Source organism: Cetorhinus maximus, chromosome 4 (genome assembly GCF_964194155.1).
Source record: "Cetorhinus maximus chromosome 4, sCetMax3.hap1.1, whole genome shotgun sequence".
Classification (NCBI taxonomy): Eukaryota; Metazoa; Chordata; class Chondrichthyes; order Lamniformes; family Cetorhinidae; genus Cetorhinus; species Cetorhinus maximus.
Window position 1 is genome coordinate 80,831,614 of NC_135882.1, and position 23,207 is coordinate 80,854,820.

The 23,207-nt window shown below is 44.4% G+C and overlaps 1 protein-coding gene across 5 annotated transcripts in view; it reads right to left on the bottom strand.

Annotated features, from left to right (window-relative positions):
- The window catches only part of sgk3 (serum/glucocorticoid regulated kinase family member 3), a 149,657-nt gene that overhangs the window by 25,687 nt on the left and 100,763 nt on the right, over window positions 1–23,207 (bottom strand). For all 5 annotated transcript variants that reach the window (XM_078540391.1, XM_078540393.1, XM_078540392.1 and 2 more), the window contains 8 exons: window positions 10,172–10,247; window positions 6,776–6,863; window positions 6,594–6,643; window positions 6,341–6,398; window positions 4,792–4,875; window positions 4,564–4,695; window positions 3,204–3,316; window positions 784–820 (listed from right to left, as the gene is read on the bottom strand). In XM_078540391.1, coding sequence (XP_078396517.1) covers window positions 784–820; window positions 3,204–3,316; window positions 4,564–4,695; window positions 4,792–4,875; window positions 6,341–6,398; window positions 6,594–6,643; window positions 6,776–6,863; window positions 10,172–10,247 — 638 coding nt within the window. The remainder of the gene's footprint in view (window positions 1–783; window positions 821–3,203; window positions 3,317–4,563; window positions 4,696–4,791; window positions 4,876–6,340; window positions 6,399–6,593; window positions 6,644–6,775; window positions 6,864–10,171; window positions 10,248–23,207) is intronic.

Below are 23,207 nucleotides of genomic sequence, written 5' to 3' on the forward strand. Positions count from 1 at the left end.
AGTAAGAAGTCACTTGTGGGTAAAAGCAAAATACCGTAGATGCTGGAAATCTGAAATAAAAACAGAAAATGCTGTAAGAACTCAGCAGGTCTGGCAGCATCCATGGAGAGAGAAACAGAGTTAACATTTTGAGTCCGTATGACTCTTCTTCAGAGCTCTGAGATGTTGGGTGGCTTGTGCTTCAATGGAAACTGGCACATCACCATCAGATGCTGCAGCATGACTGGATCCACAAGTGTGGCAACGGGTTTGGAGCTGGAAAGGAACAGCTCCAAGCTCTATGCACAGTCATGTACAAGGTTGGTCACGTACACCTCCATGTTCCTTGACAGCAACTGTAGACTTTCTGGCAAGCCTGCTGATGCGTCAAACAATTTTATGTGCATATTCATCAGCCTTTTTTGTACGCCTCACCATTGAAGTTTGAGTAATGGCCTGCCTGAAGTAATGGCCGTAGTTTATTTGCATACCGCAATCTCCGGGCCCATTTTTAAGCCTTTGGTTAAACCATTAACGTCAACACCTGTGCATCATCCGCACCAATAACCGCCATGGGATTTGGTCTTTACATGCACTAAGAAATCTGTAATTTTTGTTAGGAAATATTTAAATTCACATCAAAATTTGTCAAAATGCTGTATCTAATAATTTTGCTCTACTCCATCCTAATTTCCTGTTGTTCACATAACAGACCAATATAGAGAAATGGAACTTTATAGGTTCTCTAATTCAGCGTTCTTAAAGAATCAAACTGCTTTACTGATAAGAAATTTATGTGCATACCTGAGAGTCCAGAAGGATATTTTCTGGTTTCAAATCCCTATTACAAAAATAAATAAATTGATATACTAATACATAGATTTTAAAATTAAGCCAAACAGCATGTCATTTAGTACTGCAATAAGAAATGAGAAAATTGAAGAGAAAAAGTTTGGAAAAAATCATTGATTAATTAAATTTCAGCTTTAAAACAAATGGTTCACATTGGTTCAAACAAATCAGATCAGTAAGCATACACATGCAGCCACTGCAACACCACCATCAACAGCACCATCAAAAACACCATTAGCACAATATCCCAATCCCACCAGGAGGCATTCAAGAACTGGGAATAAGTGAAATTGGCAAGGCTAAGGATGAGATGAGGATCATTCACATGAACAGAATACAAGTGGCAATAGTTTTGAAAATGTTGAGGATTGTGCACTGTGAAACTGAAAAGCCTGCACGGGCTGTGCTGGAAAATGTGAAAAATTGCTCAGGTGTGTCCTCTGCAGCACAGCAACCCAAAAATTCCCTGTAAGCTGTCATGCAAAAAATTTTAAAGGGCCTGCACACTCAAACAAGACTAGATGGAACGTTGTTTCTGCCACAAAAAAAAACAGGGCAAATCCAACCCAGCCTAATAACACCCTATCAGCTTAATCCCTATCATCAGCAAATTGACGAAAGTAGCTGTAACAGCACTATGAAGTGGCACGTATTCACCAATAATTTGCTCACTAATACTTAGCTTGGATTCCACCAGGATCACTTAGGCAGAATTTTTAGGTCGGTGTGCGGGTGCGAGTCCAACCCGATTGGATGCGAAATCGTGTGAGATGACATGAGGCAAGCGTCCCGATGTCATCCCGCATTCACGCAATATTTCGGTTGGTGGGCGCGCGTGAGTATTGGAAGTGCGCGCCGACAATTAAAGTTGTTAAAGTTCCAACTGTCCCCTATTTTTCATGGTCTGTGAATCTGCCAGGTGTACTTTGCATTTTTGATGAAACCTCATCCAAGGGCGCGATGAGGTTTCTGTTATTAAGTGAAAGAAAAAGAAAAATCTATGGATTTTACATGTATATATTCAGGTAACTGATTGTGATGCTTGGACATTTTCATTGTGATTTTAAAAATCTTTGTTTAATTATTTTGAAGTCTTCAGCTCCCTGCTTTCAGGGAGCTTTCATTCAGCATTCGCCCACACCTGAGATTACGTCAGCGCCTGTTCTCCTCCCGCCCCCACCCCGGCAGCTCTGAGCATTTCAGCACGCGCTTCACACAGGCTGGCCGTTAAATGGCCAGCCAGTGTGAAATCGCGGTCGGGGGCCAATCGCGGGCAGCGGTCCATTCCCCAGCCGCTCCCGGGCCCGCCGATTGTGCCCGCACGTTGACCTAAAAATTCTGCCCCCAGTTCCAGATTTGATTACATCCTTAATTCAAACATGGTACAAGAGCTGAATTCCAGAGCCGAGATGAAAGTGACAGCCTTGAGATCAAGGCAGCATTTGACAGTCCTAGTAAAATTGGGGAAAACTCTCCAGTGGCTGGAATCATACCTAGCACAAAGGAAGATCGCTGTGGTTGCTGAACAACAATTATCTCAACTCCAGGATATTACTGCAGGAGTTAATTTGGATGAAACGAGTCCTAGGCCCAACCATCTTCAGCTGCTTCATCAATGATGTGTCCTCAATCATAGAATCAGAAGTGGAGCCATGTTCTGATGTATTGCATAGTGTTCAGCTCCACTGACAATTCCTCAGGAAAGAAACAGTCGAAACCCACATGCAACAAGATGAACAACATCCAGGCTTGGGCTGATTAAGAGTAAAGTAATACTTGTGACATTCACATGCCAGCTTTCCAACTGGCTCCAATGAGAAAATCTAACCACTTCCTCCTGAAATTCAATGGCATTACCATCACCGAGTCCCCACCATCAATATCCTGGGGTTTCAACATTAATCACAAACTCAAATGGATCAAGCACGTTAGTGTTGAGGTTACTGGAGAAGTTCAGAGATTGTGCATTTTGTGGTGTGGGGCTCACTTCTCGACTCCCCAATGTCTCCCCACCTCATACAATGTGAAAGTCAGGAATATGATGGAATATGCTCCACTTGCCTTCAGTACACATTCCAAAAAAGCACTGCTAGCATTACCAAAAGGATAAGGTAGGACTGTTTGCATAGTCAGATGAGTATTGCTTGCATTCCCACTTTTGAAGTGCAGAATGTGGGAAGGTTAAAATACTTAAGCCTAGAGCTTCCACTTCCCTCCTCCACTTGCTTGTCATCACTCTGTAGCATTGTGCATTAAAATATATTATATTGTAAAATTAAAATTATATTGTACAATGTGAAGCTCGTATTGAAGATGCACATTTTTATAATGGGACTGTAATTATTTACATTAAGTTTAGAACAATAGGATACCTGTAAACAATGTTGAGTGAATGCAAATATCCCAATGCACTGGCCATTTCTGCAGCATAAAATCTGGCTCTGTCTTCTGGAAAGCAACGTTCCCTTTGTAGATGAAAAAACAACTGAAAATAGATCAGGACAAGTACATTAACTCATGACGCTTAGACTTTCCATGCTACCCATGAACTATGAGGAATCTTTCCTGTTTTAAGTTTATTTCAGTATTATGGGTTGCCATTTCTTAATAGACATTAATTGTGGCTTATATTAGGGAGACAGAAGGTTTTCTGTGAAGACTAGGTACAGCAAAATTGTAACATCTTGCATTACATTAGGCCTTTAATGTAGTGGAATAGCCCATAATGTGTTATGAGTGCAAGATTTTAAAAGATAATTATGTTTAGCGGCTGTCTCTTTAATTCAAGGTAAAATGGAGGAATGAAGAGGATCATGTAATCTGTTATGAGTTCTGCCTAGCAATAGGCCAGGTGGCTTGGTTACCATGGCAATAGAGGGATCAAGCATGGTGCAAAATGTACACCATGAAACAAAGAGTGGCAGACTTTGTGTCTCAGATTCCGGACAGAAAGCAATAGAGAGAGAAAGAGAGAGCGGGAGGTCTGAGAGAGACAAAGGACTGCAGCAGGTGTGGTCAGTAGAGAGGAATGTCTTTTCTGTGGACTACCAGGCAGAATGTGGGAGGAAAGATGGTTTATGGTTGAAGAAAAGCATCCTGTGGCAATCTAAGGAATCTAGAAGATTCATTCGGGCACGGTCAGGGGTGGCAAGAATGGCTAGAGTAAGCCTTACTACTGGTAGTCAGTTCAGGACTTCTCTGGAAATGAAGAAAAGCACATTTTGAAAGTCACTCAACATTACGACTCAGCAAAATGGTGAGAAGCGAAACCAGTGGAAGCTGGGAGTAGCGCTGCACTGTTTCCTATAAAAGCTGCAATTCTGCGGTTAGCAGGCAGTCAATTATAATTGTGGTGTGGGGTTTTTGGTTATTAAGAAGTTAAAGGGGTGGATATCTTTTCTGTAGTTTAGAGTATTAGTTGCCTTTAAATGGTACTTAGTTGATGTTGCTTTAGTTCAGTAAACAGCAAAAGTCTCAAAACTTGAAATCTTGTTGTGCGATCCTTTCAGTCGGCCACTGCGAATTAAAATCTTCCTTAAAGTTATCGGTCTCATATAAAGTTACCAAACACAGCTATTTAGTAATTCTGTATTTATCTTTTCACTTTAACATTAGTGCCAATTTTCTAAAGTGTTAAGCATACTGAAATTTGGTTTTTTTGATGGGCAAAGCATATCACAATTCAGTGTTACCTGTTTGTAGTGGTCAACCAGTTCAAATAGCAATACGAACCTCTCCACCATTAATAAAATCCAGGACAAAGTAGAGCTTGTCTGTGGTTTGGAAAGAATAATGAAGTCCAACCAGGAAGGGATGTTTCGCATTTTTCAACAACACATTTCTCTCAGCCATAATGTGCCTTTGCTGCATTAAGAAAATATTTTAACATCTGAAATGTGTACACAAATCAAGAAACGACCAAAGAAAATTCCTGGCAATAAATGAAATTTTTAATCTCACCTCCTTCTTCTTTAGGATTATTTTCTTATGCAAGACCTTGATTGCGTAAAATTTCCCATCAGTTTTATGTTTCGCAAGTAGAACCTAACAAAAATAATTTATAGTTATTGTTAGGTCAATAAGACATGAAAAGAAATCCAAAACTGTATACATGTCAAAAACTTTATTGGTTTCTGCTATTTTCAAAATTGACTTTCTGATGAACCAAAAGGTGGCTGCTATAAGTCACATGACCACAGGATTGGCCCTTTGTTCTGGAAGCTACGAACAGCAGTTACAAGAACAAAAGAATTCCTCTCACAGCTTGTGGAATCTCACACATCATTGCACAGACCCCTTGTAATCACAAAACCAGGGGACTTGTAGATCAAAACTCGTTATGCCTGCAGAGCTGTTAACAGACTCATCTCGCAGCTGGGACTGTCCAGATCCATTTCAAAAGGGGACCATTGAGGGAGCAAGGGACATCATTTTTATCTTGATAAGCTTACCCCTCAAGTGGAGTCAGAGGGTATGCCTAGACCATGGCTTCCTGACACAAGAACCTAAATACAGATGGTAACTCTTTCAGTAGCTAATGGTTGGGTCATTATCAGTCGTGAAATCAAAGCCAGTTCCAGGCATTGGATAAACATCCCGTTTAAATTACATTGTGGAGGAAGGTCACATGGCTCGTGACCATTTTGAAATCAATATATTCCTTTGAGAACAGAAAAATCCTCAGACTGCTGTTTTAACACCAACTGGAAAGGGCTCTAGCAGCCTAGCTGAGCAAGCAGCCGGTTACCATCTCTCAACTCCTCGAAGCCTGCTTGATTTTAAGAATCTCTGATCATCACCTGCCAAGCGGTCTAAGCACAAAAAGCCCAGTGTGCTGCAGTGCCATTCGCTTCAAGGATTTTCATATTGTTGTCTCCAAACAGAAATTCATCGGGACTGAATTCCGCCATGAAGGAAACACCCTCTGGACTTTGACTTCTCGGATTCTGGAAATCATGTGAACTGATATTCCTTTCTGTGGTTCTTGTACTGTTACTATCCATAGTTGTAAAACTCTCTTTCTCTCCCCCCTTACTGTGTGTGTGTGTGTGCGCGCATGTGTGTGCGTATGTGCGCGTGCGTATGTGCGCGCATGTGTGCGCGTGTGTGTGTGTGTGTGTGTGTGCACATGCGCGCGCGCGTGCAGTGGAGTGGGATGTTGCAACCACTCCTCACCTGGGTTTTGAATGTGAAATAAATTAACCTTCCGAATTAATCATAACACAAGTTTGCTGCAAGTTGTTAATAAATTGCATCACACAAACCAAGGGTTTGGGAAAACATGGCACAGCATACTTTAAAAATAATTCAAAACACCTTCTCTTATGGGCACTTGGTGAGAAGAAAGTAGTACAGTTTGCCTGTTCCCTTTGTCGGTAACATTATGATACATAAGGGCCATCTCTTGTTGGACAAAAATTGCGGCACAATTTTGAAATGTGAAATGTTGAAGCAAAAGCAGCTAATGCATCAGCATAAGTAAGAAAAAGTTGAGTATTCAAAATCTTACCTTGCCAAAACTTCCTTTGCCAATTAGCTTCAAGAAAGCAAAGTCTGTTGGCTTAGCCCTGAAATAAAATATCAATCCCATAAAAGTCTAAAAGTTAAGTTGTATGGGTTAAAATATGTAAGCATGAAATCATAATTTTGTGTAATATAAAATGACAACTTAACCAGATGACAGTTATTTTTGATGGCAAGATGATTTAAGTTTTTATTTCAACAAAATATCAAAATAAATATTCAGAGCTATAAATACTCACTGGGGATTTCCTGAGGCACCAAGATAAATGCTTTCAGAGGTAGAATGTTGCTGTGGGAAAAAAAAATGATCTGAGATTTCTGTGGTGAAAGCATGACAATAAATTTGATCATGATAAAATACGGCCAGTCTCTGAGGCAGTAAGCACATTTTGATACTAAATAATTCATCTGTGCACAGTACCACACGACCAGGCTTTTCATCTTCATCTTCTGATGGATCTGACTGATTCTTTGGGTTGTCCATTTGAAGAAATGCTCGAACTTCAAGGCTAAAGAAAACAAAGAATCACATTTTTCAATGGTAGCATGCTTTGATATTCTAAAGAAATGGGGTAATAAAAACGTAAGTGCAAAAATGCTTATAAAATGTCAAAAACCATGCTGAGGGTGTTCTAGGAGCAATTCTCCTACCTGAACCTCAGTGAGAAACAATGTTTAAAATGTTTGCGCATCAGTAGGTTGTCCTCACTGTAATCTTCCACCTGCTGCAATCATAACTACAAGAAGTCAAGGACCACATTGCCATGCTTATCTTCACAGCCACTGGCAATGAACTTTTCTACATCTGACTCTTTCCAGGGTGGAGTTGGAAATATTCGAGATGTTTGCCATCCACTGTAGGGTAAGGAAGGTCACTGAGGTTCTTTATTCAAATAGGACTAAGTACATTTCATTTTCTCTTGCCAGAGCTCATCGGGCAGACAGCACACGGCTTTGTTTCGATTGCAGGCTGCCCCATTGTGCATGGTGCCATCAACTGCGCACACATTGTTTTGCAGACACTGCATGTCAACTCTGCCAAGTAGTAAAACTGAAAGGGATTTCACTCCATGAATGTCCAGGTGGAAATGTAACCAACAGCAGAATATCGTGCAGGTCATTGCGCAGTATCCTGGCAGTAGTCATGATGTGCCTCCGTTCTGCAAAAGTAAACTGTGCCATTTGAACCATAATGGCAAACCAAAGGGTGGCTACTGGGCAATAAGGGCAAGCCACTAATGATGTAACTCTAGCGTGCAGCCCACACTAATGTGCAGCATGCATACAATTAAAGCCATGCACCAAGAATTTCACTGTGAAAACCGAAGAGCTTGCTTCTGTAGACCACCCCACTGAAGTCCTCATCTTAGTCTGCTGTAGCAGAGCTCTTGTGCAATCACACCTTCCAGTGAGCTGGAACCTGTACTATCTTTGCCCCTTGCCATGGCTCATGCCCAGTGTCTCACCATGTGCAGATCCTGCCTCTACGCTATCCTCTAAATTATGAACAATGTCAGTATTTTTTGAGCTGGTCGCGTGAATGTGCAACTAAGTGATGATGTTTTTCCATCGTCACTGTCTTCTTGCTATTCCTCCAGAGCATTCCTTGGGCCTCTGAAAAGAGAAATTGTGATGAGGAAAGGGAAAAATGTAAGAGGTGCACGCTTACACCATCTGCAGCTTGTAAATCAGAAGAGATTGTGGGATGGGCAGGAATTGAGGAGGAGGATTAGCTATGAGGATACTGCCATAGCCCCAGCAATGGATGCTCCAACGATAGTGAGCATAGCTCCTCTACGTGGGGTTTGGACATGCAGGCACGCGTTTTCCCTTATGGTTAGCACCTGCTGCTTTTGGGTGTGCAACACCTTGTCCAGCAAGACAGTGAAGCATGTTAGCCATCATCATGCAATGTTTATGGTGTTGTGGCTCTCATAGCTGAATACCTTACAGTGCAGACAAACTGAGAGATGTGGGCATGGGGCTTGCAGTAGTGCAAAGTTTGAGAGGATGCAATGGAGCATTTAAATATTAGGTATAAATCATGAGTGGTAGAGAATGTCAGAAGTGAGTGATGGGGATGTGATGAATTAACCAATATCTGAGGCAAATGGTACAGTTGGTAGGATATGGCATCTGGATATGACTTCGGCCACTCGTGTGAGGTCATTGAACTTCTTGCAGTACTCATCAAGGTCCTACTGCATGCCTCCTGGCATTGGCCCCCTGCCGCCTACAGACAAAGATAGTCCATTCTGTACTGAATTACAGTCTATTCTCTCTTAAAATACCAGAACTGAGGGGTTATCACTGAGCAGCCAAAGACCAAACAGGCTGGGGATCTTTTCTTTCAAAAAGCGAAGGCTGAAGGGTGACCTGATAGAGACCTTTAAAATTATGAACGTTTTAGTTAAGGTAGACATAGAGAAGAAATTTCCACTTGTGAGGGAGGCCAGAACTAGGGGTCATAAATATAAGATAGTCATTAATAAATCAAATGGGGGATTCTTTACTCAGAGAGGGTGAGAACTCACTATAATGTGAAGTGGTTGAGGAAAACAGCTTAGGTACATTTAAGGGGAAGCTAGATAAATAGATGAGGGAGGAAGGAATAGAAGAATATGCTGATCAGGAGTAGTGAAGGAGGCGGCTCATGTGGAGCATAAACACTAGCATGGACCAGCCAGGCTTAAGGACCTGTTGCTGTGCTGTAAATTCGATGGGAATGAATATAGGACATCTCTCCTCCTTTGCACCTCCTTCATCAAGGCCTGCAGAGCAGAATCTGAAAACCTTGGAGCCTGTTGTCTCCCATCCCGTGTTATACAATTTTTAAAAAAATGTTTCCCAGGTCAGATCCACTTATGACTGCCAGCATCATGCTGCAGTCACAACACCACAACAGTGCAGGCTGGCTTTACATAGTGATATTGGTCTATTGCTGATCCATTCAGCCAATCAACAGCACAGTTAGTGTTGGCTGGATGCTGAAATCAGTCAAATCAGTAGGAAGCATGAACTTGAGTGCTGCCTGCATTGCAGTTAACAGAGGTAGGTTAACTGTGCATCACAATTCATGCAACCATTCTTGGAGGCTAAATCTAGCCCTCAGAGTTTCACTGTCCCCAGACTATCTCAAGCTGAATCTGACCGTTCACTGATTCAACAAGTAGGAAAACCAAAATGCTGCAAAATCATATTTATTTTTCACAACAGCAATTCTACAGCCTTGAAAAGTAGAATTACAGAAATAGCATTGATAAGAAACAGGGACAGTAGCAGAGTGGTTAGTGGACTAGTAACCCAAAAGCCTGGAATAATACTCTGGAGACGCAAGTTCAAATTCCACCAGTGCAGCTGAAGGAATTCAATTAATTAATAAATCTGGAATTTGAAGACCTAGTCCCATTAATAGTAATCGTGAAACTACCAATTGTTGTAAAAACCCATCTAGCACTCTAATGTTCTTCAAGGGAGGAAAGCTGCTGCCCTCATTTTGTCTGGCCTACTTATGACTCCAGACCCACACCAATGTGATTGATTCTTAACTTCCCTTTGAAATGGCCTAGCAAGTCATTCATTTGTAGGTGGCTCACCACCACTGCTTATGGGCAATAACTGCTGGCCTTTCCAGCGATGCTCATATGCCAAGAATGAATTAAAAAAACAAATCTAAAAAAAATTATACATTGTTATTTAGCTGGATTTAATTCAGAAAGCTTCTTTAACTGCAAGTAACAAGACACATTTAAAACCTAATACATCAATTAAAATGAAGATGGTCTCCATTTTATGGAAGAAACAACATGAAACTTACTGTTGACTTAATGATGGATGTGATACTAGTTTCTGAATGAATTCATTCAATCCTGCTCTTCTCTGCTTAATAAATGCTGTTAAGAAAAGAACACATGAAGTTGAAAAAGTCTCATCCCTCCACTCCTGATGGAATATGTGTAACCACTGCATAACTCTTGTGCTATTAATTAGAAAACTCCAAAGCATTTTCCAAGTAATATCTGTTTGAGATTCACTCAATTACAATGTGCCCAGACAAAGATTGGAGGATACCAGCTGCACGAAGACAGCAAAACACAAAGTGTGGAACTGAATGTGAGGAGCACACAAGGTTTTCAGGTGGCTTCATTAGTTTCATTTATAAAATGATTAAGATGCAAATTTGTCATTCTACCTCTATATACAAAAGTGCTGCATGTGGCGGTTGTAGAACTTCAAGTAGTGAGGAACACTATGCCAAATGCAGATATTGAATATGTTCTCCCTCATTTGTTTAGTTTCCACCTATAGGGGTTTTGCATGTGGAGGCTGAACTGCAAAGAAAAAACCTACATCAAAATTAGGCAAACTGAAAGTGCTTTTATACTGATGCTGAGGCAGCAGTGCTCAAGTAGAGGCCCACAGAGTATCTCTTTTTATTTTAGTAGTTTTCATTAATTCCATTTGAGCCTGAAGGGACAACAGGAATAAGCCATGCATTTTCTGCACTTGAAGATGGCTTTTGAACCTCGTGATAAGTTGGATCTTGAACATGGTCAGACGCAAAGATTGCCTCTTAAATATTATACAACACAAAATTTGCATTGGAAGTACAACAAAGCCTATAAATTACAGAGAAGCAAAGGGTTGGAATCAGTTCTCTTCACCCCCGCCACCCCCGAAAGTGTCCTTATTTTTAAAATGGTTATTGCATATCCTGACAGTTGCTGCAACGAGTCGTCACATCCGAATACTGGAAGGGGCAACGGCTCCAGGGGTGGTTCAAGCTTAGGTATCGTCAGAGACCAGGATTCAAAATACACAGAGGCAGCAGGCAAATTCACCCTCCAAAGGCCCATGAAAAATCAATTACGGGAGTGACAAATGAGAGAAAAGTTACCCCCATACATGGAGAGAGAGAATCTGCAAGCAGCTGCTCCTCCAAACACAGATTCCATCTCTCCCATGCTCACCGCTCCAGCTCCTCCAATCACACGTTCCCTCTCTCCTGCTCTTGCTCCTCTTCAAGAGGCAGAATCTATGATTGGGGGATCAGCAAGGGTGGGGGAGGGGGGGATCCGTGCTTGGGGGAGTTGGAGCAGTTATTCTGGCTGATCCAGCTGCTGCCATCACACTAAGCCTGAACCTGGATGAGGGAGGGCAGGATAGCAACAAGTAGCGGCAGGCCTCATTCAGCAATGCTCATCCAAGGTCAGCAGCCATGGTGCCCAAGTTGGGACCAGGACCTGGTTCAGGGATGCCGGTGGGGGAAGGTAAGCAGTGGCAACAGTGGGGGCAGACATAGGCCAAAGGGACAGAGAAATGGTGGGGCATCCACCAGGATGAATTCTATACCCTTGACTCAAGTTCCTTTTAGACAATGACACCTTGCTCTGCAAAGACAATCTTAAGAGGACTACTGTGCAGCGTGGAGCAGGAGTACAGCCACAGAAGTGATTTCTTTTAGAGACTAAACAACAGGTAATTCATGAATAAAATCTGGTTATTCAGGTACATATCTAGAACTTTGGCGTTTGACAAACTTGAGAGTTGATTTTGCTTGCCACACTCCTGCCGGAAGTTAGAGTTTGGAAGAAAATTGTCTGTCCTACGCAGTGTTAGCCCCAAGGGATTTTAACTCATGAAAGGGAAAAGTCTTTTCTTCCATGGGCTGAACTTTCTGGTTGGCGGGTAGGCGGAGCAGGAGCAGGCACAGCCCCGATCACTGCTCATGATCGGGTCCGCGCCGCCATTTTACACAGGCGGGCCAATTAAGGCCTGCCCAGCGTACTTCACGACTCCAGTGCACAGCGGGAGTGGGTGGGTGCGCTCAGGCCGCCGGGTCCAAAGGCGACCCGGCGGTCTGTATAAAAGAAGGCCTGGCAGCGTCGGAAAGGCTGCTCACAATGGCTGGCGAAGAGTTGTGCACAGGGGCAATGAAGTTAATACAAGTCCGGAGGCTTGGCCATTGGGGCAGGCCAGACCGGAGGGTAGGGCAGGAGGCCTGTGTGCCCCTTGTTTTTCAGATGACTGCCTTGCTGCCCTCCTGGAGGAGGTGGCAGAGGTGGTGAGCTCCCTTGACGTGGTGCGGCACATCTGGATCCAGTGTTGCAAATGCTTCAACGGCTTGTTGTGCTCTGGCAGGGTGAGTACCATGTTGGCATTGATCATTTAACCCAGCAGGTCAGCTTACCCCACTGCTGCTCCCATCCCCCAGGTCTGAGTGTAGTGACTGCATTGAATCATTGACGGCATGTGTCCTTTGCTGGGTGGGCCAGCAGATATTGCCCATGCTGAGGTCAGCCTGCGAGAGATGTGTTTTGCCCCCGCAGCATGTGTTACACTGAGTCCCACATGACTGTTTTGGGGGCAACCTGGAGGAGCTGCACCTCAGCACTGTGCTTGAACTGCAGGACACGTCCAAGTCAGGGTGATGACATGCTGGGAGGGGAGCTTCAAGGTGGCGTGGCAAAGAACTATATGCTGCCCTCTGCGCTCCATGTGCTTGCGCCTCCTTGCTATGGAAGGATATATCATGTGGTGCCTAATGTGATGTAGGCAGCATGTGTCCAAGGGGGGCGGTGGGGAGCAGGCCTAGCATCTTTGTGTGAGTGTTTGGCAGCAGCGGGGCGCAGGCAGCACTGGAGCCTTGATTTGTCCCACTCTGGTTGGGGTGGGCCGTGCGCGAAGCGAGTCCATGTGCAATTTGCACTAATCAATGCTCGTCTCTCACTTTCAGGAGAAGAATGCTCATAACGCAGCAGAGCATGCGAGGACTGATGGCGGCCAGGCGCAGATCGCCATTCTTAGCCGCTTCAAGCGGGAGGCCCTGGATTTTCAGAGGCACCATCGCCCAGGTCCACCGGGGTTGTTGAGGCTGGGGTGCCACGGGCAGGTATGTATGCCCAGCAGTGAGATCACCATTGTTCTCCCAACAGCCTTGGCAGTGCTGAATGTTCAGTGATTGAAGTTTGCAACATGGCTTAGCCATTGCTTATGGAAGGATGAGCACATAATGATCCGGGGGACAGGGATGCGCATTGTCTCCACATTAACTGATCCAAAGTCCTTGTTCTTCCTTTCAGCATCAGCGGACCAGGGCCGGGAGGAGCAGCAGCAGGGGCCCCCTCTCACACCTGAGGGCCCTGAAGTCTCACCAGTGTCACATCATCTCTGCGAGGCAGGCACTAGCGCAGATACTAGCACCTCGGTGGGAACTCGAGCATCAACTAGTGTCCCGGGGCACAGTGGTGAGGGCACTTCACAGTCGCTGGAGGAGCTGGCAGAGACAGAATGCCCATGGTGCCAGCAGAGGACTGCAGGAGACCAGGCACATGCTCAATCAGTGCCCGATGATGGGCCTCTGGAATCGTCCACGACTCAGCAGGGGCAGGAAATGGGGCCGGGTGTGCGGGAGATCTCTGGGGAGATACATGAAGCCATGCTTGGCTTGGTCTCCGTGGCGGAGGAGTCTACGCGGATGATTGCCGAAGCAATGAGCCACATGTCCGAGCGCCATGTGTCCTCCATGAAGAGAATGGCAACTCTCGTGGTGAGGCTCCTCCAGGAGACCGGTCAGGGCTTCCTGGGGATGTGCTCTGACCAGCAAGCCCTCACATCGGCATTGACCTCCACTGGTCATTGCCAGTGTGGGAGATGGTCTGGGCATCAAGTTTCTCAGCTCGGTACCCATCCATCCACGGTGAGCAGGGAGGTCCGAAGCGACCTCATGTCGGCGCAGCAGTTGTCTGGCGTCTCTGTGGGCACCTCTCAGGGTGTTCTGGATGAGGGTGGCAGCTCCTCCGTCCCTTTCCCAGTGACCGTTGCATCTGGTGGGGCTGCAACGACTGGGGAGATGCTGTGGAACTGGCTCCCTCCCAGTTTCCAGAGGACGACTGCCAAGGTCATTGAGGCCAACAGGACAGCAGAGTCCGCAGGCTGTCTCAGATGCCACTCCGAGCGATGGGGTAGCACCAAGACGCAGCACCTGGAAACGAAAACATAAGGCACCATAGGCACACCACGGGTTTTTCACTCATGCTTTTGTGTTGGCCTGAGATAAGGACCTTATGATTGTCCTGGTTTGTAACACTATTGTCTTTTTTTTTTGCATAACTTAGTTTGCTTGACACATTAAATTCAGATATGTCACCATGGCTAAGGGTGCCTCTTTTCTTCTCCATGTGGATGGTTTCCAAAAATGTAATGAGTGCTTTGTTTGACATTCAGCTTTATTAACAAGGCCCTTAGTTACTGTTCCTAACCTGGCAGATTTTGCACTTATGTGTCGAGTATGGAGCCTACAGCCCAGGCTTGTCCTGGAGGTCCATCTGTGGTGTGCTAGCTGAAGGTTCATTGGATTAAAGCCCCCCGGGTGTCCCTGCAGTATGCCCGGGTCAGCGTCTACCCTCTCAGCATTTCCCTGTGCATGCTCACCCTCGGATTCACTGCTGGACTCATCGGGTGCGGCCACAGCCACTGATTCGACATCTTCATCATCCATTGCATCCCTCCTATCCAGCACAAGATTGTGGAGAGCGCAGCATGCAACCACTATCACCGACACACGATCTGGGGAGTACTGGAGTGCGCCCCCCTGAGCGGTCCAGGCATTGGAAGCGCATCTCGAAAAGACCAATGGTTCTCTCCACCGCAGCCCTTGTGGAGGCGTGGCTCCTATTGTACCGCTGCTCAGCTTCTGTTCTTGAATGGCGGAGGGGCATCATGGGCCACCTTCTCAGGGGATAGCCCTGGTCACCCAGCAGCCATCCATCAAGCCGCACTGAAGAGTCCTGGCACCTGGGAGTGTCCGAGGATGTAGGCGTCGTGGGACCTGCCTAGGTACCTTGTGCAGACTTGTAAAATCAGCATCCTGTGATCACACACTATCTGCACGTTCATGGAGTGGAAGCCCTTCCTGTTGACAAAGGCACCGGGCTCACCTGCTGGCGACATGGTGGCCACATATGTCCAGTCTATTGCACTCTGGACATGGGTAAGCCAGCAATCACCGCAAAGCCTCTTGCTCGCTGTGTCTGGCTTGCCTAGTCCCAACGTAAGTGGATGAAGGTCAATGCATGCCTGAACAGAGTATCTGTAACCTGCCTGACACAAGTGTGGACAGCTGATTGGGAGACACTGCAAAGATCACCCACCCGAGCCCTGAAAGGAGCCAGAAGCATACAAGTTGAGGGCAGCTGTGGCCTTCACGGCCACTGGCATGGGGTGTCCACCCACACAGTTAGCAGAGATCTCAGGCCCATCATATGACAGATATAATTGGCTGTCTCCCTTGAGGGACACAGCCTCCTTCGGCACTGCACCTCAGACATATTGAGGTAGCTGCTTCGCCGTCTGCATACCTGGCAGCAAGATAGTGGCGTCTTCTGCGGGCCCTTCCGCTTTGGTTCTCCTCGTGCCCCTTGTGCCTGCACCTGTCCTCCCAAAGATGGCTCCCCTGGAGGCTGAATGTGCACTCCTGGCCTCCTCCCCCTTCTAGCCTTCCCTTCCTCCTCAGAGGAGGTGCCTCCAGTGGACAGTTCAGCTCCCATTCCCAGGCTAAGAAAGGCTTCCTGAAACTTGCAGGCCCAGAAAAGATTACTCACTGCAGTGTGCTGACCTGAAGATTAAGAGTCCAGACAAAGCAGCTGGAATGCATTTTGAAGTACTGCAGATCACACAGGCAAGTTTCAATAACTTTCAAAAATATACTTGACAGTGCACACTCCCGACCCCAGCAAGCCCTCTTATCCCACCCTTGGATGAGGTTTACACAAATGTGTCCTACCTTGCGCCGACCCGAAGATTGCACAGGCGCTGAAAAATTTGCGTCGATTGGTGAGTCAAGGGCCTTAAGTGACCCGTTAATTAATGGCGTGCGCGCATTGGACATCATCGCACACCTGCCCAACGGAATATTATGATGGCGCACAGTGACGTCGGGATGCTCACCCGACATCACTGCACGTCATTTTACGTGCGGACATGCGGGGCCCGCCCCCGCATGCCAACGGGAAAATTCTGCCCCATATTGTTAACAAAACACTAAGTTTCTTCTTCCTTTAACTTTACTATGACACACTTGCTTTGTGCACCACCATCAATAAAATCTTTCCATTCTATGGATGTAATCGAGGGCCTTTGATAAGGCTACCCCTTCTCCTTTTTCTCCCACTTTACCTTTCTCAAGGATTTTAAAGCTGGGATATTTAGCTGATGAAGCCAGGGTTCTATCAAGGAACCATCAACATGCCCATCCATTCTACTTAATGCCTCTAGTTCCCCAAATTCTAGTGCTTGTACAATCACTTATAAATACTGTTACCATGACCCATTCATCTTCGTGCCCCTTCTTCACTATTCTTGCTCAGCAATTTGGTAACCAGGTTCCCATCTCCTGTATAGTGCAGTGTTGTATTGCAAGTGTTGCTGCTCAGAATTATTACTTAAGCTCAAGAACTTTGAGCTTAAGTTAGCCTACTTGAACACATTTGTTACATCAGTTGTTGTCTTTGGTAATGGCTTAAAAAAACAATACATCATGCAAGTTCTATTGCCCTGCTATAATAAATGGAAGTGAAAGTTTTGGAAACTCAAATAACTAGGAATACTTTCAAGGCATCTACACTTTAGTGTCAAACTCAAGTTAAGCAAAATTCTCCGGCCACATCTTACTCTGCTGGCATCATAGGTCATAGAATCGTAGAAACATTACGGCACTGGAAGAGGCCACTCTCCATGGACATATTGACTCTCCGTAGAGCAATCCAGTTAGTTCCACTGCCTCGTTCTATCCCTGTAGCCCTACAAGTTTATTTCCATGTGCCCATCCAATTTCCTGTTGAAATCATTAATCATCTCCGTTTCCACCAGCCTAATAGGCAGCTTCCTTATAATCTACTTATGTTTGTGCTCATTAAGATGAGTGTTAGCATGCGGAAACGTAACATTTTCCATTTTGCATAACCAATTCTGGAATCAAGCAACTTTAACATTAAAGACAGTATGGTTAAATAAAGAGTAACACCCCATCTACTCAACACCCCCTACTGTTCCAATTGTGATATTTTTTCATTTACCACACAACTCAGCTAGGTCAAAATGATATCAATCTAATGCCAACTAGTTGCCACATTTTTCTCATTTGGGGGGAGGGGAAGAAGAGAGGTGGGAGTTTTGTGTTGTAGAACAGAAGCTGGGTTAAGAAACATAGAAACTAGGAGCAGGAGTAGGCCAATCGGTCCATCGAGCCTGCTCCGCCATTCAACATGATCATGACTGATCCTCTATCTCAACGCCATATTCCCACTTTCTCTCCATACCCCTTGATGCCCCTAATATCCAAAAAAACTATCAATTTCTTTTTTGAATATACTCAGTGGCCCGGCCTCCACAACCTTCTGTGCTGGAGAATTCCACAGGTTGACCACCCTCTGAGTAAGGAAATGTTTCCTCATTTCAATCCTAAATGGCCTGCCCCGTATCCTGAGACTGTGGATCCTGGTTTTAGACTCCAACCAGGGGAAACATCCTCCCTGCATTCAGTCTGTCTAGCCTAGTTAGAATTTTATACATTTCAATCAGGTCCCCTCTCATTCTTCCAAAGTCTAGTGAATACAGATCCAGTCAAACCAATCTCTCCTCAATTGACAGTCCTGCCATCCCCAGAATCAGCCTAGTAAACCTTTGCTGCACTCCCTCTATGGCAAGTATATCCTTTCTTAGGTAGGGAGGCTAAAACTGCACACAATACTCCAGGTGTGGTCTCACCAAGGCCCTGTATAACTGCAGTAAGACATCCCTACTTCTGAATTCAAATCCTCTTACAATGAAGGCCAACATACCATTAGCCTTCCTAATTGCTTACTGCACTTGCCTATTTACTTTCATTGACTGGTGTACAAGGGCATCCAGATCCCTTTGTAAATCCACATTTCCTAATATATCATCATGCTCTGCCTTTCTGTTTTTTGCACCGAAGCATATAACTTCACATTTATCCACGTTATACAGCATCTGCTATGTGTTTGCCACACACACAACTTGTCTAAATCGCCCTGAAGCCTCCTTGCATCCTCCTCACAACCCCACCCAGTTTTGTGTCATCAGCAAACTTTGAAATATTGCATTTGATTGACTCATCCAATTCATTTATATATATCATGAATAACTGGGGCCCAAGCACTGATCCCTGCATACACCACTAGTACTGCCTGCCACCCATAAAAAGACCCATTTATTCCCACCCTCTGTTTCCGGTCTGTCAGGCAATTCTCAATCCATGCCAGTATATTACCCCCAATCCCATGGTGCTTTAATTTTGCCCACTAGCCTCTTAGGTGGGACTTATCAAAAGCCTTCTAGAAATCCAAATACACCACATCCACTGGCTCTCCCTTATCTATTCTACTAGTTACATCCTCAAAAAACTCCAGTAGATTAGTTAAACATGATTTCCCTTTCATAAACCTATGCTGACTTTGTCTAATCCCGTTAATGCTTTCCAAGTGTTCTGTTACGACGACTTTTATAATAGTCTTTGGCATTTTCCCCACTACTGATGTTAGACTAACTGGTCTGTCGTTCTCTGCCATTCTCTGCTTTTTCTCTACCTCCTTTTTTAAATAGTGGGGTTACATTTGCCACCCTCCAATCTGTAAGAACTGCTCCAGAGTCTATAGAATTTTGGAAGATGACCACCAATGCATCCAATATTTCCAGGGCCACTTCCTTTAGTACTCTGGGATATGGATTATCAGGCCCTGGGGATTTTTCAGCCTTTAACCCCATTAATTTTTCGAGCACCATTTTTTTTTACTAATACTGATTTTCTTCAATTCCTCCTTCACTAGACCCTTGGTTCCCTAACATTTCTGGGAAATTATTTGTGTCCTCTTTTGTGAAGAGAGAAGCAAAATATGTGTTCATTTCTTTGTTCCCCATTATAATTTCCCCCGTTTCTGAATGCAAGGGACCTACATTTGTCTTCGCTTATCTTTTTTTCTTCATATATTCATAGAAGCTTTTACAGTCAGTTTTTATGTTCCCTGCAAGTTTACTCTCATACTCCATTTTCCCCTTCTTGATCAACCTTTTTGTCCACTTTTGCTGAATTCTAATCTGCTCCCAATCTTCAGGCTTGCTGCTTTTTCTGGCAATTCTATATGTCTCCTCTTTGGATCTAATACTATCTCTAATTTCTTTTGTCAGCCATGGTTGAGCCACCTTTCCTGTTTTATTTTTGTGCCAGACAGGAATGAATAATTGTTGTAAATCATGCATACGTTCCTTAAATATTAGCCATTGCCTACCCACCGTCAACCCTTTTAGTAAGGTTTCCCAATCCATCAATGCCAACTCGCGCCTCATACCTTCGTAGTTCCCTTTATTTAGATTCAGGACTCTAGTTTCGGATTCAACTTCTTCACTTTCTATCCTAATGAACAATTCTATCATTTTATGGTCGCTCTTTCCCAAGGGACCCCGCACAACAAGATTGTTAATTAATCCTTTCTCATTGCACAATACCCTGTATAGGATAGCCTGCTATCTAGTTGGCTCCTCAACGTATTGGTCTAAAAAACCATCACATACACGCTCCAGGAAATCCTCCTCCGCAGTATTATTGCTAGTTTGGTTTGTCCAATCTATATGTAGATTAAAGTCACCCATAATTACAGTTGTACCCTTATTGCGCGTGTCTCTAATTTTCTGTTTAATACCTTCTCTTACATCTCCATTACCGTTTGGGGACCTATAGACAACCCCCACCAACGTTTTCTGCCCCTTAGTGTTTCTTATCTCCACCCAAACAGACTCCACATCATGATTTTCCAAGCCAATAACCTTCCTCACTATTGCATTGATTTCCTCCTTTACTAACAATGCTACCCCAGCTCCTTTCCCTGTTTGTTTGTCCTTTCTAAATATTGAATACCCCTGGATGTTCAGTTCCCATCCTTGGTCACCCTGCAGCCATGTCTCCGTAACTGCAACTTTATCATAACCGCTTATATCTATTTGCATTATTAATTCATCTACTTTATTGCGAATGCTACACGCATTCAGATACAATGCCTTTAGACTTGGTCTTTTTAACCTTGTTAGTCACCTTAGCTTTATTTTGCACTATGACCTCATTTGTTTTTCGCTCTTGTTTTTTTCTGCCTTCCACTTTTGCTCCTTACTTTTCTGTCTTTCGTTTCTGTCCTTGTTTCATCCTCCCCTGTCCTCCTGCTCAGGTTCCCATCCCCCTGCCAATCTAGTTTAAACCCTAATACTATCACTAGCGAAGACCACCTCCCCCACCCCCTCCCACCAGCCCGAGGACATTGGTCCTCGCGTCCTGCCCAGATGTAACCCGTCCTGCTTGTACTGGTCCCACCTTTCCCAGAACCAGTCCCAATGTCCCAGGAATCCCTCCTCAACTACACATTTCTTCAGCCACGTATTCATCTGATGTATCCTGTTATTTCCACTCTTGCTAGCACGGGGCACTGGTAGTAATCCTGAGATTACTACCTTTGAGGTCCTACTTTTTAATTTACATCCTAATTCCCTATATTCAGCTTGTGGGACCTCATCCCTTTTTTTTAACCAATGTCTTTGGTACCAATATGTACCACGGCCACTGACTGTTCACTATCCCCCTTCAGGATGCCCTGCAGCCTCTCCGAGACATCCTTGACCCTGCCACCAGGGTGGCAACATACCATCCTGGAGTCTCTTTTGGGGCCGCAGAAACGCCTGTCTGTTCCTCTTGTTATCGAATCCCCTATCACTATAGCCCTGCCATTCTTCTTCTTTCCCTCTTGTGCAGCAGAGCCACCCATGGTGCCATGGACTTGGTTCTTGCTGCTTTCCCGAGAAGTTAACTCCCCCAACAGTATCCAAAACAGTATATCTGTTAGAGAGGGGCATGGCCACAGGGAACTCCTGCACTACCTGCCTTCCTCTACTCTGCCTGGTGGTCACCCAACCCCTTTCTGCCTGTTCAGCGTTTACCCTGCGGTGTGACCACCTCATTGAACATGCTGTCCACGATAATCTCAGCATCGCGGATGCTGCACAGTGAACCCACCCGTGGCTCCAGCTCCGAAACTTCTAAACTTCACTTAGGGCACTTATACCACAACAGACAGAGGAGACTTTCATCCCAGCAGCCTAGGATGGGTTCAAGTGCATGTAAGGTCACTCTGTAGTCCAATGCAAAATATACTCTTTTTGATTACTGACATTTAGGAATCTATTTCCAATAAACTATTAACATGTAGTTTTTAAAACATGGGATTTCTTCCAAATTTCAAAAATTATTTGACGAGATTACAGACAGTAGACAAGAGTAATGTAGTAGCTGTAATTTATCTAGATTTCCTAAAGACCTTTGATAGGATAATAGACTAATGAAGGTCAGGGCATGTGGAGTCAGGGACAAACGGCAGAATAGATCACTAGCTAGCTGAAATATGGAAAGCAAAGAATACTCAAGTCCCGTCTAATCCTTCTACCGACTATGATAAATCTTTGCCCTTGGTTATTGACTTCTTTACTAACGAAAATACGTCCTCCTATCCATGTATCTAGGCCTCTCTTAATTTATACGCTTCAATTAAATTTTCTCAGCCTCCTCTGTTCCAAAAAAAAACCCCAGCCTAACCAGTCTTTCCTCATAGTTAAAATTCTTCAAACCTGTCAACATCCTCATAAATCTCCTTTGTACCCAGTCTGTAATGTGGCAAACAAACTTATATACAGTTCTCTAGCTGTGACCTAACTAGCGTTTTATACAATTCGAGCAGAACTCCCCAGCTCTTATATTCTAAAACTTGGCTAATGAAGGAAAGTATTCCATATGTCTTCTTAATCACCTTGTCTACTTGGCCTGCTATCTTTCGGGTTCTGTGGACATGCACTCTCAGGTCCCTCTGTTCCTCTGCACTTCACAGTATCTACCATTTATCATGCATTCCTTTGACTTGTTTGCCCTCCCCAAATGCATTACCTCACACTTCTTTGGACTGAATTACATTTTCCACTATCCTGCCCACCTGACCAGTACATCGATATCTTCATGCAGTCTACAGCTTTCTTGCTGATTATCAATCACACAGCCAGTTTTTGTATCATCTGCCAACTTCATCATGTCCCCACATTTAAGCCTACTGCGATAGGTACCACATAAAGCAGGGTACCTAGTATTGAACCCTGCAGAATGCTACTAGAAACAGCCTTCCAGTCATGAAAAAAAAGCTGACCATTACATTTTGCTTCCTGCACTGAGCCAATTTTGGTTCCAACTTACCACTTTCCCTTGGATTCCATGCGCTTTTACATTTGCCATGTGGGACCTTGTCGAAAGCTTCAATAAAATCCACACAGACTTCATCAAATGTGCAACCCTCATCTACCGTCCTCATAATATCCAATCAAATTAATTGGCAAGCCTTCCCTCAACTAATTCATCCTGACTGTCCTTGGTTAACATACAATAGCCTTTTATTACTCACTGGAACAACTATGGTTCAAATCACTTAGATAAAAGCAAAAAACTGCGGATGCTGGAAATCCAAAACAAAAATAAAAATACCTGGAAAAACTCAGCAGGTCTGACAGCATCTACGGAGAGGAACACAGTTAACGTTTTGAGTCCGTATGACTCTTCAACAGAACTAGGGAAAAATAGAAAAGAGGTGAAATATAAGCTGGTTTAAGGGGGGGGGGGGGGTGGGACAGGTAGAGCTGGATAGAGGGCCAGTGATAGGTGGAGATAGCCAAAAAATGTCATAGACAAAAGGACAAAAAATGTCATAGACAAAAGGACAAAGAGGTGTTGAAGGTGGTGATATTATCTAAGGAAT